The sequence below is a fragment of the Achroia grisella genome, unplaced genomic scaffold (assembly GCF_030625045.1).
Source record: "Achroia grisella isolate CSIRO2021 unplaced genomic scaffold, CSIRO_AGI_Agris_v1 utg3495, whole genome shotgun sequence".
In the NCBI taxonomy this organism is placed as follows: domain Eukaryota; kingdom Metazoa; phylum Arthropoda; class Insecta; order Lepidoptera; family Pyralidae; genus Achroia; species Achroia grisella.
Genome location: NW_026712810.1, coordinates 39,383 through 57,620, shown reverse-complemented (window position 1 = coordinate 57,620; position 18,238 = coordinate 39,383). Strand labels below are relative to the sequence as shown.

The 18,238-nt window shown below is 30.2% G+C and overlaps 2 protein-coding genes across 2 annotated transcripts in view; both read left to right on the top strand.

The window, feature by feature from the left end:
- The first annotated feature begins 488 nt into the window (after nt 1–488).
- Nucleotides 489–3,166, top strand: LOC131843824 (DNA repair protein RAD51 homolog 4-like). The gene is made up of 5 exons (XM_059192578.1): nt 489–844; nt 1,685–1,892; nt 1,997–2,174; nt 2,276–2,398; nt 2,481–3,166. Exons 1-5 carry the CDS (start codon nt 585–587, stop codon nt 2,708–2,710), a joined length of 999 nt encoding a protein of 332 aa, XP_059048561.1. The 5' UTR covers nt 489–584; the 3' UTR covers nt 2,711–3,166.
- Nucleotides 3,167–4,204: 1,038 nt separating this feature from the next.
- Nucleotides 4,205–18,238, top strand: part of LOC131843827 (TRPL translocation defect protein 14-like) — a 32,500-nt gene continuing 18,466 nt past the window's right edge. Inside the window, exons 1-4 of the mRNA XM_059192580.1 lie at nt 4,205–4,423; nt 4,845–4,912; nt 5,835–5,872; nt 6,428–6,465. Coding sequence (XP_059048563.1) covers nt 4,375–4,423; nt 4,845–4,912; nt 5,835–5,872; nt 6,428–6,465 — 193 coding nt within the window. The 5' untranslated portion in view covers nt 4,205–4,374. The remainder of the gene's footprint in view (nt 4,424–4,844; nt 4,913–5,834; nt 5,873–6,427; nt 6,466–18,238) is intronic.

Genomic DNA, 18,238 nt, shown 5'->3' with positions numbered 1-18,238 from the left:
ATTGAATAATACCACAGTTATATAGCGTTTGTGCTATAAATATATTCTGAGTTTTATTTTACAAAATATGTCACATGTTTATTTAAATTAAGATTGAGAAAACATTGATTGAGAAGTTATTTGCTTCATAGTTTACGTAGTAACACGGTTAAGCCAACTTCATCTAAAATTTTGCTTGATTTAAAATTATTGTTGCTTGGTAGGTGGAACATTTGTTGTTTCCAATGAAACTGATATATTTTGCCGTTAATAAAATTATTCATAAAGACGCAATAAAATGAAATAGGATCACATTTAATTAAAGTTACATAATATAAAGAAGAATAACATGTATTGAAAAAAAATGCACTTCTTGTTTTTTTCTTGAAACTAGACTTTGAGAAGGATTTTGGACAAAATTTAATAGAAAATCAAATTAAAGGCAAAAGTTAAAACGTGCGGCAACACTGAGTATTTATTGTGAATCTGTGATGGGAATGAAACTTGATCTGTGGCTGTACAATATTAGTGTTCTGTGGGGTGTACCCTCAAAGTTGAATAAAGTTTAAATATTCAAATATTTCGCGTTTCTCCACAATTAGACGATGCAAAACCTAAAATCCATAGAACATGTATATTTAACCGCATATGTGTTTAAAATTCTCACACAGAATAGAATTACCACTATTAAAGATTTCCTTCATGAAGATCCTGAAAAGTTATCGAAACTAACCAAATTAACGTTCGCTCGAGTTTTAGAAGTCAGGAATGATATATTTAAGAAATATTCCGCAGTAGTAATTACAGGAGATAAACTTGTTGAGAAAATACTGAAAAATAAAAAGATACGCACCGGTATAGTGAAGTAAGATGTGATTTAATTTAATTTATACATGTATACTCAAGACATATAAATATTTTTTTTGGAAGCTAGCTGATGTACTAAGAAGTAATAAGTACTTTTATTTTAGAAACAAAACGCAGACAAAGTCGCGTGTGCAGCTAGTGTCTACAAAAATTATAATATTGTAAAGATGTTAAAATAATGGAACTATAGTTGCACTTGTAATAATTGTATTGCTGAAAAAAAAATTCAGTATATGGTGATTTATATATTTTTTTTCATATTCATTTTTGGGAAGAATGTTAGGTGATAATTAAGTAAAGTCTTGTAACCATTTGTTGTAAATAGGTATATCAAATTTAAGGACCATGATTTTCAGTGGTCAGTGTAACATGATACATTGCTAGCTATGGGTTGGAAGTCCAAATAAGAATCAGTTTCCCCCACTCCACCATTCACATTACATTTAGTTAATGATAATGTGTTGAGATGGACATCTATTATAAACATGCATCTGGACCTGTTACTGATTCAATGACTCAAATTAATGTGGATTTATTCCAAATTACACTATTTCTGTTCTCCTGCATTAGCTGTAAATTATGTTATCTGTAATAAATAATAAACTGGTAATAAATTGTGCTAAATTTCTAAGATGTGGTCTAAATGTGTATTAATTTTATATATCTCATTTATTTGGGTATTATCACAAGTTTTAGTACTATTGAAGACTTCAACCATGAAATTTCACCTTTACTATAATTATTATTAATTATAATTATACTTCATTTATGGAATTTCCACATTTAAAATTAATATTTTATTATGACCATACTTAAGTTTTTAATATTATTATTTTAGCTTAGATGAAATACTTGATGGTGGTATTCCTGTGGGTATAACTGAATTATGTGGACTTTCTGAATCAGGAAAAACACAATTATGCTTTCAACTTGCTATTAATTGTGTAATAAATACAGAAAATAATGTTCTCTATATTGACACTAAGGGTGACTTTTCTGCAATGAGAATACAAAAAATTTTAGATACACATGGATACTCTCATAAGGTTTGTATTTTGATGTGATTATTTTGGAAATTATTATTATTTTAAATATTGTATACTATTAATTTTGTAATTATGCCCCACAGTAATACAATATTTCATTTCAGGATATGGCATTGATATTATATAAAATAAAAGTAATATGTCTGTGGACTATTGAAGAATTGATAGAATTATTAAAAAAAATAAAAAATAATCAATGTGATATTGAGAATATATCTTTGATAATAATAGATTCATTACCGTGTTTGATGTTTCAACACTTGGGTGACTCAAATAAAATAGGTAAACATGTAATGTAAACTATTGATATACATTAAATATATACTCTGTATACTGTTATAAACAACTTATAATGTATAATATAAATACAATTCTTATTACAGGTCTAACATATTTAAATACAATGATAAACTACTGCAGATATATATACAAAGAATTTAATTTATCTATACTTTGTGTTAACATACAAACTCGCTGGATAGATCAAGATGTATCTGTGCTTGAAGGTGAGATATCTACAAGCAACGATTTCTTAAATCTCAAGTCAGCTCAACTCATAATAATCTATTTATGTATTGTCCATTTCAGATGATGAAGAACTGAGTTCACTTTTAAAAGAACCGGGCTATGTTGAGAAGCGCAATCGCTGTCTTGGAAAGTATTGGAGATACATTCCTGGGACAGTAATGATATTAGAGAAGTCTCAAATTTCTACATTACATAATACTAGTCAATTAAGTATAACTGTTATAAAATATGGCAACACAGAATGTGAGCGGCATTGTATATTGCAACTTAGTGAGTTAGGTTTAACTTAATTATTTGTATTATTTATTAAAACAGCTTGTAGTGGTAAAACTTGGTTGCATACATTATATTGTGGCCTAAAAGCTTAAATGTCATGAGTTGCATTTGTGTGGTCCAAATTATACTTTAACTAGAATAAGACTGAAAAATATTAATACTGTACCCACTGTGGTCCAAATAATAAATTTAATAATAATTATCTGTGGCTTTGTAGGTGTGTGTTGCACAGCAGAATTGTTAAAACTTAGGACAAATGGTGTACAACTATACACTATTATATTACTCTATAGTGATTTGAATTTCTTGTTAATACATAATTGTGATCTAAGCCCAGATTTTCATTATTTTTTTGGTGTAAGTAATTCTTTTCTTTAGACTATCCTTCATTTAAAAAAAAAATACAGTAACTGGGATTTGAATGTGGGCAGTGTTTAAAACCAAAGTATATACCCATACTCACTGTAGGGGATTTTTAGTAATGTGGATTAATAATTCTTTTGTTAGCAATGTACTATATCAAATTGACCTCCACGGGGTACCTTCTGGAAACCATCATGATAAATTACTAATCAATTTGCCACGGTGAGCTAATTAACCATTTTCTACTAATCTACTTCTACTAATCCTCCATTGGTGCCTCGCCAGCGTATACCGTTAGCGCAGATAGGTGCACCATTTCATTACATCCATTAAAAAAACCTATTAAGTACTATAACCGGTACAACATAAGAATATTCAAAAATGTCTTCAAATACCTACATTGTCAATTTTGAGTGTTGCCAAAATGTAATGCAAGAAAGCAAATACTGTAGTCACAGTTTAGCACTTTTTTCTTAACTAAATCAATTAAGAAGCACGCTATCTAAGTTTTGATACCGAAAAATGGTTTGCAGGTTTGATTTATATAATGTACCAGTGTATCGTTCGTCGTGTTTCGTTATAGTTTGCAAATGTAGTCATGATAAAAAATTTAAGACATTTCATTTCGTAATTATTGTTAACATCTTAACATATTTTTATTAAAATACATTTCAATAAAATTTATTTTGTCTATTTTTATTTGCATAAATTATATCTCAATTTTATAGTTTCAGATACTTTTAAAACTTTACTGTGAATAATTAAAATTTTTAAATTATTTAATCTGAAATTGTTGCCTGTGAAGTGTTAACTTATTCGTTATTTAAGTATTTTTATATCTTCTAGTACATTAGTTGTTATCTTCATAATATCGGTATATCCCCTCTCTTATTCCTCACGGATGGCTTATTCCCGGCGCAGCGCGAGACGACAGTTAAATGAACTCTCTAATACTAGAGAGAGTTCTACATACACTACATCTCTATATAAATGCTAATATGTATATTATAATCTAATTAATGTGAATAATACATAATAAACGTACTGGCATTTTCCTGTCGAGAAATTTATCCATCGGCCGTTTTGGCCATTTCTTTGAATTTTCTGGTAACACTGTGTACTATTTATTATCTGTAGCTTCGTTACAAAAATCCAATTCAATCTTTCATTTCAACGCACGGTTACTCTTCGATATGTATTTTGTCATGGCCCTTTTTACCACTTTTGTAAATTCAACATTTTTATGATATTTATATTCTTCGTAAGCTTGGTAGTGTAATTTAACTTTAATCTATCTTTTTGTTTTTTTTTAAAAATGGCAAATCAATCTCAAAAAACTGTTTATAAAATTGTTCTTACGGGAGGTGAGTACTAAATGTTGTCTTGATTTTCTTTTTTTCTTTGAATAATTTATAACATTTTGTCATTTCTATTATTGTGTATTTTGTTAAAATATTATGTATTATTTTTCACAAAACTGAGTGAATACTTGATTCTACAGAATAAAAAATAGGCTAGACAAAGCAACACGTGGAGACACACTTAGGTGCACTATCAGCATCAGTTAGAACTTGAATTGACAACGATGCGAACTACATCAACTAATTTGAAATTTATTTGTGATGTGTTGGTGGCAGGTCACAGGAAAAGCGGTAATCTTATTTACTGACCTAAGTTCTGTAATTTATCTGTTTCAGTCACATTTTTTAGTCAAAGTTGTTATATGTGATTCTGTACACATTGGATAATTTAATAACCCCATACATTTTTTAAATCTAAATCCAGGTCCCTGTGGTGGCAAAACAACTGGACAGTCTCGTCTTAGCACATTCTTTGAGAATTTGGGATGGAAGGTGAGAAATACCAACTCATATTATGTATCTAACTGTATATTTCAAGTATTAGAGCTTATGTACAATTCAAAATAAATAATTGTGTTCATGATATTTTGTGACTGATCTGTGTAATGTTTATCTACTAATACTATACTTAATGTAACTCTTATGAATGCAGTATGAGAAAATATATTTAAGTATACCTTTCACTAGTTTTGATAAATATAATCTAAAGTTACTAAATTTTATTGTTCCCACAAACATTTAATGGCAATTTGAATTGATGTTTTAAATTTAGAATGATTGAAATTAAAGGACAAGAAAGATATGTAGTACTATTGGTCTTTTATAAACATAATTTGCTTTATCTGCAGTTAAATATATCCCTATTTACTTGTTGCATATATTAATGTGTAATATCAGATATAAAATATAGACATACATAAATTTGTTTCTGTTACATTAAATTAGAAACCTATGTTTTATGTTATTTAAAACCTAATTGTGTATATATGTAATCAAAATTCAAAGTCTCGGTCATATTGTCATATCTAAAACTAGTAAACAGTAGCATAATTTTTTTTATTGAAAATCTTCTATGGGCCAGTATTGGCAAAATTACTATATATATTGTCAGTGTAAAACATTAGACTTATTTTTTAGTATAGCATATAGAAATATTGCTTACTAAAATGAGGGTAATTTTCTTCATTAGCAATAGATTACTTGGGCTAACAGTGAACAATAATGTAAACATTGAAAGTTGTAATTTAATGTAATTGTCCTTTATTTTCATTGCCGCAAATATAAGAATATAATTTTCATTTAGATTAAAATACAAACATAGAATTGCTGTAGTAGGATTTGTGGTTTCCTGTGGTTATGGTTTCTCCATTTGGAGATCCAGTAAGACATCGTTCCACATTGTGTTTATTTCCAGGTGTTCCGGGTGCCGGAAACGGCTACCGTGCTCCTAAGGTACGAAGTGAATCTACATTGATTGGGTGCATGTTAAATATTCAGAGTTTTATTTTACATAGAATTGATTTTAATACAAACAGTAACCATGTAGGTAATAGGTACTTCAGTAGTTATTGTATTATACATATTTATAGTAATTTATCCTCCCCATATCTGTCTTTATATTTACAATTAATTTCCATGTATAGTTAATAAACAATATCTTGCAATAGGTTTAATATACATTTGAATATGTTTATTAACACAGTTATTTTAAATTGTGTATGTATTTATTATTGTAAATACCATTTTATATTTTTTTTTGCTTTAAATTCAATTTGTTGTATAATAAAACCTGATAACTTTTAATGAGCACCCTAAAAAATAGAATTTGAAATTAGCACCATACAGTTTTGGGTGTTTGTAAGGGTTACCTTTACAGAAACTCATTTATTGTATGTTTGATATATAATTTTAGTGAAGTTACTCAAAATATGAAATTTATTTAATATTGAAATTATTAGCTATTGTTATGGTAGTACAACACTGCAATTCTTGACTTTTCTTTTACAGTGGTGGTGTGAAGTTTGCAGATCTCAGCCCAGATGAAGGTGAGTTTCAATTAACCTTATATATTTCATATCAAATATATAGAATTTGAATCTTTTCTTTATATTACTTTCACCGTTATCTTATTAACAAAACCAATGCCAATATGTCATACTAAGAGTCCTAAATATTTTCTTTATATAGAAAAACCAAATACCTGTAAGAAATAGATGCTAACTGTATATTGTTAGAAGACAAAAACTATTCTAAATAATAAATATAACTGAACTTGCATAGGCACAATATTTTCAACATTTTTAAAGAACCGACTTAAACCTTTGAAATTTAAAGCGTTACAATTCTTCTTTTAAGGAGAAAAATAATTTTTATTTCTAATAATTTTGACCCAACTACATCAAAAGTAAATATTCCAAAAATATGGATTTCCTTTTTGGAATTAAAACCCTAATTTTTATTGAGAATACTATTGTTTGTACTCACTGTAAACGATATAGGTTTTTCCGAAGTATAATACTGTCAACGTCCATTGTTACACGTTGGTAAACAATTACAATTTAGCAGGAACCTGCCTTCTTTGAAATTCTGTGGAACGTATATAATCGGTTAAATTCTTTTGATATTTATAATAAGTAAAGCGTTTTTATTATAAGCCTACCTAATGAAAACTTCTAACTGATAGCTATTGTAAACATGTAACAAACACTATAGTCATGGGACATGAAGAATATTATTTGAATCTATTATTAATTAGATTTAGTTGATTATTTTCGCATGTGGTACATTGTGTGAATGAGGTGCATTATTTTAATAACATTAAAAGTATCATTAAACATTAATGCGATGTGCATTCTACTAGACTGTTAAGTTGCTTACCTTTAGATGTTTTCTAACTGATATTTTTATCCCCAATCCGTTGGATATTTTGTTTAGTTATTTATAAATTTTCATACGCTGAAAGTCTGAAGCCAAACTCAATATTATTTTATGAGTTCAATTATTATTTATGATGCAGCATTTATTCGCTATATTTATTGAACGTAATTCCACCGTAGAATTATTGTTTGGTTTATAAAAATAGATTGCAATCTATAAAGAAATATAGAGCACTTGTACATGTGATGTGATATATTGATTTGATAAACCTAAATTTAAGTAGGTGCGTATACTTAATCTGTATGAATATTTAATCTCGTATCATATTAAGTGGCAAAAATACATTCTTATCGGATTATAGGTATGTTACACTGACAATTTGAAATGCATCGTAGGTATTTAAATGTAATTTTATAGAGAGAAAAGACCCTATAATTTCAAACACCACAAATACTAGTCTATTTAATGTGCAGGTCAGATACAATCAATAATTAATTGAAGGTTTTAAATATTGTACATGAAATAAGTTAATGTTACTTGAAAATGATAACCAAGCTAGAATACTCATGAAACTGAACCATTTCCAACTTTAATTTTAATTTTTCGTTTCTTTGTTCAATTTCTTTAATACTGGCCTTCGACTTGTACTACAACTAACCCTGGAAACATAATAAAAGGTATAGCGATATAGTATTTTCTCTAAACATTTTAACTATGAAGCTTTGTAAATGTAAAAAAGCGGGTTGGAATTTATAGAAAAATAAGTTTTTGCTATTATTGTAATTCTTTGCGGGCTGGAATTAACTTTATTTATTTAGATAAAGCCGTGCCCGTATGACGTGGATGACACGTGAGGTAGGTCAACGGTACTGTTTGCTTGCCAAGTAGATTGTTAATGAGGGGTGCGCGTCTATTCTCGGCAATTAGCACAATGCTTCCAGATTTCTGTTTTTATTAAAATGTAGATATTTTCTAATAATAAATTCATTCGTATGATAATTATAACACTTGCAAAAAAAATAAGTAGATAAATTTTTTTTTATACTACCCAAACTGTAAGGTTATCTGAGTGTAGACCCTTTGTTGTGGGTATGTATATATTGTTTATCTTGAAAGTCATGAATAATAACGGAGCACGACTCTAGAATATGGCCTTTTTTGTTCAAATGACGTTTTTCACAAACATATCAGCACATAGTACCTTGTGAAAAAACATGGATACCTATACATATTGATATGAACAATGACTCTATATTGTCCATTGCCAAGTCACTTACCACACTTTGACGTCCAATTTGAATTAGTAGTGCACCCAGATTCTTAATAAAACGAGTTATAATTAAATTGCGTAACGCAGAAAGCGAATTTGTTTTCAGTTAGGTACGTGATTTATTTCGGTTCGTTTGTGCTACTGTAACCCGTCACGCGCTAACATTTATTTTTGTTTGGAAGCAATCCTGGTGAATTCCTCGCTCTAAGCTTTAATTGGCGTCACGTGGGTCATTTGTTGTTTTAACATTGTTTTGTAGCACAGAGGGGAGACTTCAATGCCACTGACTAGAATATTTTTTTTGCAATCATTTTCTTGCGTTAATTTTAAATTCGCACCCGCTGTGTCGAATGTAAACACGGACGAAGATCGTTTTGAGCGGAACGTAAAATAGAAGAGATTAAATAACCACTGTAGCGTAACATTTCAAATCCTTTAAGTGCAAGGTCGCTCCGGCAACTCCCTTTGAATAGCAGATTTATCAGTCATCCGCATAATCTTCTTATAAAAATAGAATTAACTGCGTGAATAGAGGTGACGGTAGAACGTTCTTCAAGTTGTGGGGCTTCAGTGTTTACTCGGCAACATGTGTGTATGATTGTGACGTACTGAGTATTACTTGGATCGTTCACGGTCACGTTCACGGTGCTATAGAAATACATTTACAGGTAGCTAGTAGATAGTATAGTATACATTCAAGTGGTACACCAATGAGTTGCAGAAAATATATAAATGGATGCTTCGGCTGGATATATTTTTTGGCCCAGTAAGCTCAATAGACTATATTACATGGACTTTGAGCAAATTTCTGTTCTGGATTATTATCCTTTCCTTAACCTATCTCATTTGCCATAAGAAATGACATACCTAATCGTGGTATTCCAATTATTCAACTTTTTACTTCAGTTAACAAAAGTATCCGATAGTGTCCAACACAAAACTATTATAAATCTCGGCAAAGAATTTTTCCGTTTTAACTACAATCTTGTCCCAAGCGTGTTCCTTTTATATTATTAGATTTTTTTTTATGTTTTCTCGTAAAAAGTCTTGACCACAAAATATTATATAGTTATTTTGTTAGGTTTTTTTCTTGGCACTACACGAAAAGTAACGACGCGCTTGAAATATCTGCAATCATAGTCTTTTCCTTTTATTAAAGACGCTATAAATTGTTATTGAGAACGCTTGCGATAGATATAGTGTGACAATACAGTTTAGTTATATATCTATTTTCCTGTCATTTAATGTAATCAGGTGTTTTAAATTTAAAACGTGATGAGTCTAAAAGTTTAGGTGAGTTTGAGGTACTCTCAATTGAGGTGATTAAATACCTATTTTTTATTTAATTTTTTCAAGCATCACATTTCATTTTTACTCATTTAAACTATAACCAAGATTTTTATTAAATAAAAGGCTCAAAGAATGGCTTCGACCCTCTAAGATAAGAATCTTCACCCTGAATCGGGATATAAGGAAGTCGTGGATATTACGTACTGAACCTTGTCGTTGTTTTCCAATAGGTACTTAGCTACAAACAATGAGACGGAACATTGCAGTAAATTTCCATTATATGGTTATTCAGCTTGTTTGCCAATCCGGTCATATAGAAAAAATTAATTAAGTATATTGAAACTTGTGTAGCATGAAATTTCATACCAAATCGAATTCTGTAATTTGAGTGTCTGATGTGATGGAATGCTTTTTTTTGTTATTTTACAAGACTGGTTGTTATTGACATTTTTACATCCTTGGGACGCAATAAAAATGATGTTTCACCAATCCTTTTATTCCCAAAATATCGTATAAGTATGTCGACTTAATGAATAATCTTAGCGGTAAAATAGTAGGCTAAGAGCTGATCTATAATGATATTTGTGCCCGAGAAGGTTCTAATACTATGTCAAAAACCTAATTCAATTATATATATTTGTATTCCTAACTATGATCTGTGAACTAGATAGCTGGTATGCTTAGAATTATTATTACTAATAAATCTGAGTATTTTCAAGATTCATTGTGGTTATGGCATAAATTATTACAGCGTGGGTCATGCTCACAAATACGGGACCCGTTTTATTTACCTAGTACAGTCGACTTCATAAATGTAGGTAGATTTACTGACAGGGTGGTCAATAATAATTTAGAAGCAAAAATACTATCTTACTAAATTATCAAGTAAACAAGTAACGAATACTTCTTGACCTCAAAAGCAACTTACAAATAAAGGAATGATTCATATTAAATACCTACTAAATACGAAATAGACTGTTTCACTAATTACAACAATATGGTTAAAACTCTAATAATATGTATATAATTTTATTTGTTTGCATTCTGTAAGATAAGTTTACCCACCCTTGGCGTTCGCTTTGTTTTTATGAAGTAAGACATTTAATACATGTCTAAGGTAGTTTCAAACCTTAATCTTTATAGGTTACAAGGCTAAGGACACGTGTCGTTACAGTTATTTTGTTTATCGATATAAAAATTTTACGATTAATTGGAAAAATGGCATTGCATATGGCCTGAAATTGTTTCTCAGAAACTTGTAATCTTAAGTATTTTAATAATAAATAACAGAAAACTGTATTTGATATATTGTTTATTAAATTTGGAAGTCTACATAGAACATCGGATTGTGGAATCATTAATTATTTTTCCAACTGTACTTGATGTCTCCTCTTTTAGGATAAATAATTATTTCAGTCATGGTCATCAATGTTCTGATGTCAACGGATAATTTCCAAGAATTTCAGATTATTACTGGTATACTTAATTTTCAAATTATTAATGTATTTTAAAATTGACAACAGTTTTATAGTACGCGATATCTTCACTAAACTTGAAATGATATTTGGTGATTCTTTTTAAGATAGATTGTATTTATTAAGCCACAATGATATACAGGTCTTAAAATTATCTATGTACTGTAAGCAATTTGTGATTGTATAAGGCTGGGAACTGAACTACGCATGAGGCTTGTACCTCAGTAGACCTTGCTCACATAATCTGTTACAACTCACAACTGTTCTGATACTGACAGCTGAATTTATTGAGAAAACAATTTTTTATCACAAATGTTGTCTGTGATAAATAATTGTTGAGCTTAGAATCAAACATAAGCCCATAGAATTATGTACTTTAACAACTAATGTAACAACAGATGATAATTTTAATTTAATTTACACGTTATGACGATGTATGACGCGGTATATCAGGTAGCCGTAAAATCGTGTAAAATTTAAAAGCCATGTATTGCGGCGAATTCATCTGTGGGATTTACAGGAAACAACAGTAGTTTATATCATTTCCCATTCTAAATATGTCATATCATTTCGCTAATGTACATATTAGCGAAATTTCGGTCATTGGTTAAGCTAGAAAAGAAAATACCTATAATAAATATATTTCTTATTTACATGTAATGTATCTAAAGTAGAGTTTGTACAAATTTTTGTGTTGTGTTGAGTTAGTGTGGCATCTGTCGCGCCAATTTGAGCGGTCTAAATGTTTCTGTGTAAGCTGTGTTTCCGATGAAATGAAATAGGAAGCATAACATTTCAGTCCTCAAGAAGCTAAACCATGGGCCACGGGAATAATTTGATATCATTATATTCGTGATGCTTCATATATAAAAGGGTGATGTGTACCATGGTCGTATTATACATATATCACATGACAATATTTATTTATTTGCACAACTATCATTACAGTTCTAGGCCAGTACAATAATGTATCTAATACTATATTATAACACATGTTCAATAATGTAACATATAATGTACAATGTTGTTAAATATAATTGTCGTGATACTAAATGTACAGGGCCGACGGTTACTACTCACTATCAGGTGGACCGTCAGCTTGTTTACTATTCCAGGTACATAAAAGAATATTAGTTGAGACTTAGTTGTAGATACTTTTAGTTTGTTCCTAAATCTTCAGGTTGTCTGTAATACCTTCAGAACAGCTTGTACATTACATGTGACGTCAATCTCAGTTTACATTTCAGATTCGTGTGTGGGTGTTATATTGTTTGCATCTGCTTTGTATATCTTATCTCGATCTCGTAAGAAAATACTGGTTGTTATAGTACACTAAGTAATTTATGTTGTTATCATTTCAAAGTATGCAATCATAATTGTTTTAACATTGTAATTTTCCCTAAGTGTAAATTATAGGGCTTGTTAAATCGTCAGTTGATAAAGAATAAATATTTCTTTACAAATACTTGTAGACTGTCCAAAGAATGTAATACCTTTTTGACCAATCTCCGCCTAGAATAAAGTTGCGTATACTCCATATGGTTAATGTTTCTAATAGTTTCAATGTATTCCCACATGTATACTTACAAAATTGTTGTTCCCTTTTTACATTACAAGACATTCTTATATGTCCACAGGTGATGGTTACGATATTTAATTCCATCAGGGTTGATAAGTAGTTTGCCATTTCAAGTTATATCATTAAATATCTCGTCATCTCCAGTCATAACAAAGAGCTACAACACTTGTGACCTTCTAGTAGTATAATAATTATGGAAGCCTAGTAACCGTAGTGGGTTTCTCTTTTATATAAAAACTATGTACACAAATAATATAATAGAGCTGTTATATTGTTACTATTTATTACGAAATTTATTTTCTTATAATGACCTCGCACCAAATTCTTTTTATATTAAAATGTTTTCATGTCCTACTAGAGGCGGCATGGTGTATTTTGATCACTCAATCGTATCGACCCCATATTAAGTTCTTTGTTAGATATTATTAATTTAATTCACATTTATGTGGGTGGACCCAAGTGATAATATAAAACGGCTATAAATCGAGCTTAAATCTTTGTACATTAAAGTCAGTTAGAATTTTTACTTTCTTGCAATAAAATGAAAGAAAAAGGAGCATAACAAATCTTGAGTTCTCGTCATGTACCTTCGAAATTCTGTCATAGTTATTTCCGAGGTTATATCTGTAATATTATAATTTTTAGAAAAACGGTCTTTTTCGTTATAATGTACATTGGATTACAAGCATTTGTATTTTGTATATAGATCAATGATTTATGTTTTCACGCGAGTAACTGTGTATTTCGTTCCTGTTTTTTGAAGGATATTTTAGAAAATCTTTGCTTACTCCTTGGTAATAGACGTAAGAAATATGACCATTCGAATAATAAAGACCTCGTTTTTTTTACTATATGTGACAATATATTGTAATATACGTATAAATTGTCGCTCGATTAAAGAATTCTATTCTGATAAAGCATACAACAGTTTTTAATTATAACTGATATTTTAGTTAAATATTTACATGATACTGGCTAATCTTTTTTTTCTATACTTGCCTAAAATGTAGTGGAATCGCCAAATGTTACAGGCGATTTGTGCAACGCGGATTGTAAGCGTTGCATTGCTACAGCTGTCGCCCAGGCGTGGGAAGGCTACGGTGGTGAGTCGCCAGTGTTGGACAGAGACAGCCAGTTGTCAGTACAGCGTGCCACTTTACCTTAGAGCTATATTCTCTGTCTTGGCATCAGTACGGTCATTCGCTTATTTGTCATCACCTCTTGTTACATACATGTAAACATCTATTGTAACACCCGTTGAGTGTTACGCTAATATATTGCTGTAATTTGTATCACAGTGTTCTATAATATTTTCATCATTCATTTGTTGTCGTGTCCAGCAAGATGAATAGGTATCGCTTTTTATTTATCTATGCCAGCTAGGCTAGTTTTTTAGATGAGATGATGTCATTTTTTGTCTACATCAGAGACAATTCAACAAATGTACGAAATCAAGAAATCCAATATTAGAAATCAATAAATAAGATGTTTTGGATATGTAGTCATTTTTTAAAGTGTAGTACTTTAAAAAATGACTACATAATGTAGAAACATGAATAATCTAGAAATCACAATCTATTAAATAAATGTATTTTAATCACAACGTTAAGTTGATTGATTAGAAAACCCTTCACAAAAGGGTACATTCCCACCTAGGTGCCACCCACTTTTGTGAAGGGTTTTCTGTAAAGCACTTTAGTATAGATAAGATATACTGTTTTAACCTTACTAAATTTTTCATATAAAATTTTAAACTTGGTCGTTACGCTATGTCCATTGGGTTATTGTAAGAGATATTCCGAAAATTTGTTGCTTAAATAGTAAGAAATATTTGTTTAGTACCCATAATAGAAGTTCTGCTCAGCTTGGGACATGATGGCGCTTGTTCAGGGTTTTTATTATTATCAGTAACAGGTTTTATTTAGTACAATGAATGAGTTGTCTATCTACAGATATATGTCTCATGCCACACTAAAGCATTATATACTAATCTTAGTGATCATTCATCGTCATTTTTGGGTGTAAGCCCATCGGAGTTTCCACTATCTGATATAGTCTGAAGTCGAAGTGTCACGAGAATGATGGATATTCCATTGCATTTATTTATATAGATTTACTGTGATGCAACTTTTGCTTTGAAATAGTCCAGTTTAGTTGTACATTTTAATTTTAAGTATCAATCTATTTTAAAGACAAAAGCAAGGTTTTAGAGAGCACATGTGGGTATTAACGAGTGTCAAATAATTGAGAGCCGTATCCGGGGATTTTGTATTTTAATATATTTACTCTCTAGTCTAGCCTTGTGTTCAATTTGTCGATGAATAAAGTGTAATATGCTTATTTGGAATGCATGCGGAATTTTAATATTTTTTTGAAGTGTAAATCAACTCTCCACATATTGGTTGGACAACTCAATGACACGGCTTCGGCTGGTTTATACTAGTTTCCGCTCGCAAACGCATGATTTACTTGGATATTTGCAGCTAGCAAATTGGTATGTCAGAAGCCAATTTGCGCGTCTTGTATACAAATTAAATAACGCCTGTCTTATTTATTCATTCTATTTTCATGACAGGCCTCTTACGGAGTAGACTGAGAGCACCAAGTGCCAACAACCTCAATAGTTACTTATATATCGTGCATTGTCTGTGTGTATAGTTCTGTATAGTAATCTTGAAATTCTACGTAAATAAATGTAATTATAATCAATTCTGTTTTGATTGGTAGCATAAACATTCTTAATTGTTAACAAAGTCTTAACAAGACATTGTAATTTTATAAAAGAAAATCTTTACTATCAAATAAATATAAAAAAATCTTTAGTTCTTTTATTGAAAAAGTATATGATACGTTTTTTACGAAAATTTGATGACTTGAAGTTCTAAAGTAGAACAGTACGAAAATATATAAAAATACTAAACTACGAACTTTATATGAATGACAACAGTTTCAAATGTTTATGAAGCCAACTGTACCCCACACCGTCTTGTAAACGAACGTAACAGAATTCTAAATGAAGCTGTTATCATAATCCTTTTAATTATAGAAAACGTTCTAGAATATACAAATATAGATACGTTTTTGTAATAATCTCTTACAAACCAATTAACCTATTTCGTAACATTTTAATTAATAACTACCTAAATAATATTATGTAATAATGGACGATTATTGCTTTTTCTTATCATAAAAGATATTCAAATGGGCAGAGATGTAAGTAGATGATGACTGGTTCATTGATGACACAATAAAGCATTTGTGTTTTGTTTTGTGACAAATGTAGTATATCTTACCATACCTAACGTGGATATGAATAAGGCGTTAAATGAGTCTTGTGCATTGACGTCACAAGAGGCGTGTTGGGCAATGTCCACACCTACACTTGCCAAAAGCTAAAATATAATAATATATTTTGAACTTTAGCATGGGAATAAACACCATACCACCGCCATAGCATGATACTATTGTTAGATCAACGTAATTTGGTAAATTATAAAAGTTGAAACAAAGATAAGGATGCCTTTTGTAGTATTTCTGATATGATTGCGATACAGCGCGTTCCTTGAATTCCCGCCATATAATTCTGCTTACGTAAGGCACGTACGTACATTCCGTCTGTATTTGGTTGTGGTGGTGATTTTTTATATCGTGTTTATTACTTGCTAATACTGATAACAGCAGAAACTGCCCTTTTTGTAGTTCTAATGGACAGATGCCAAACTGCAAACACAAAGTGTCCTACGATTATTTAAAAATAATAAATACTTGCGCAATTTTGTGCTTCATGTACATCATCACAAAACTTTAACATACGTACCTACAGCAAAACAGCCGTGTATACGTATAGCCATGCAGCCTTATAGCTGAATAGCAATATTTTCATAGCTATTTTTAAATACTAACTTATAATAATAATATATATAAAATAGTGTTAAAAAATGAAATGTAATGAGATATGACTACAATATTTAACAAAGCGAAGATTTATGAAACCTTTCTGATACGTCTAGTAAAATGTAAATTTATGAAAATGTTATTACTGTGGTTATGCCTTTAAAATAATAGTTAGCTATTTGTAGTCCCATCATGTCGCCATGCTATAAATATTTCTATAGTAAACAATTTGTCTTGTAATGACGAACAATGCAAATTTGTTGAGCGCACGAAAGTTCAATTTGACGTAGGAATAAAACACGCGACTTCCTCATTATCAATAACTAATTTATGATTTGTAAATGTCATGTTACGTCTGCACGGATTATCATTTCTTTGGTTATACAGCTAAAATTGTTGCAGTAATAATTTTTACCGAGGTATTCTATATGTCGTCTGCGTGCTCTTTCACCAATTTCAGTCGCCAAGCAGCTTACTTTATAAACTGGTTTTCAGTTAAAATGGGAGATATGAAATTATTGGTTATAACACCTGGCAATGCTGTGAATGTACTGCTGGCGTTACATGACGTTATGATTTCGATGATGCTGTTCATGTTATCAATTATCACTTACCTGCCGATGGGTCGTCATTTGTTTGCCATTCCAATTACACAAAAAATCTATTGGTATATTAATGTTCTATACCTTAATAAATAAGAAATGTTTTAAATTATCACATTTGAAATCGCCCAGTGAATATAAAGATAAAGACAGTAGATGATTCCCCTGCGTATAGGTACCTACGATAGCGAGTTCTAAACAAGTTTTACAACATTAAATTTGGAATCCAAATCGAAATTATCAGGTGTTCAGATCAGATATTAAATAACGTCCTTGTATGTCCACACGATTTGTTTGGTTTCTGTAAACATTTGTAACTGGATTACGATATTTCCGATATCGACAGACAATACGACATGCTTTATCAATCAAGTATATCGCGCCATTCCGTATCATTCATTAAAACGTTTTTATCTGGAGATTTACGATAGCGTATACTATAGATACAAAGATAGAAAATTTCTATCTTTGTATCTACACTATTGATTTTGTAGTCTTGATAATAATTTGATATTATTTTAAAGTCTTAACCAGTTGTTCTTACTCGGTGTTTCATAGATCAGTGGTATAAAAAAATGTTGTCTTTGAAAATGTTTATACGTTATATATAGAATATACATTATATTTATAGAAGGAGCAATCCCTTAATGACTTATAATTAGGTACTGTATGTAATTCTCAACCAGTTTGTGGTTCACATCGTGACATAAATTTTGACAATTGACATCGCTAAAAGGTTAAGAACCACTGGTCTCTAGAACTAATATCAACGCTTTAATGTCTTGTGTATAAAATACCAATTAGATAACACCTATTATTACTACGCATAAA

Bases quoted from the DNA above. Each gene is read 5' to 3' on its own strand.
- LOC131843824 (XM_059192578.1), top strand. From the start codon at position 585: ATGCAAAACCTAAAATCCATAGAACATGTATATTTAACCGCATATGTG. The intron at 1,893-1,996 runs GTTTGTATTTTG...ATTTCATTTCAG, and splicing joins CACATGGATACTCTCATAAG to GATATGGCATTGATATTATA. The intron at 2,175-2,275 runs GTAAACATGTAA...TTCTTATTACAG, and splicing joins GGGTGACTCAAATAAAATAG to GTCTAACATATTTAAATACA.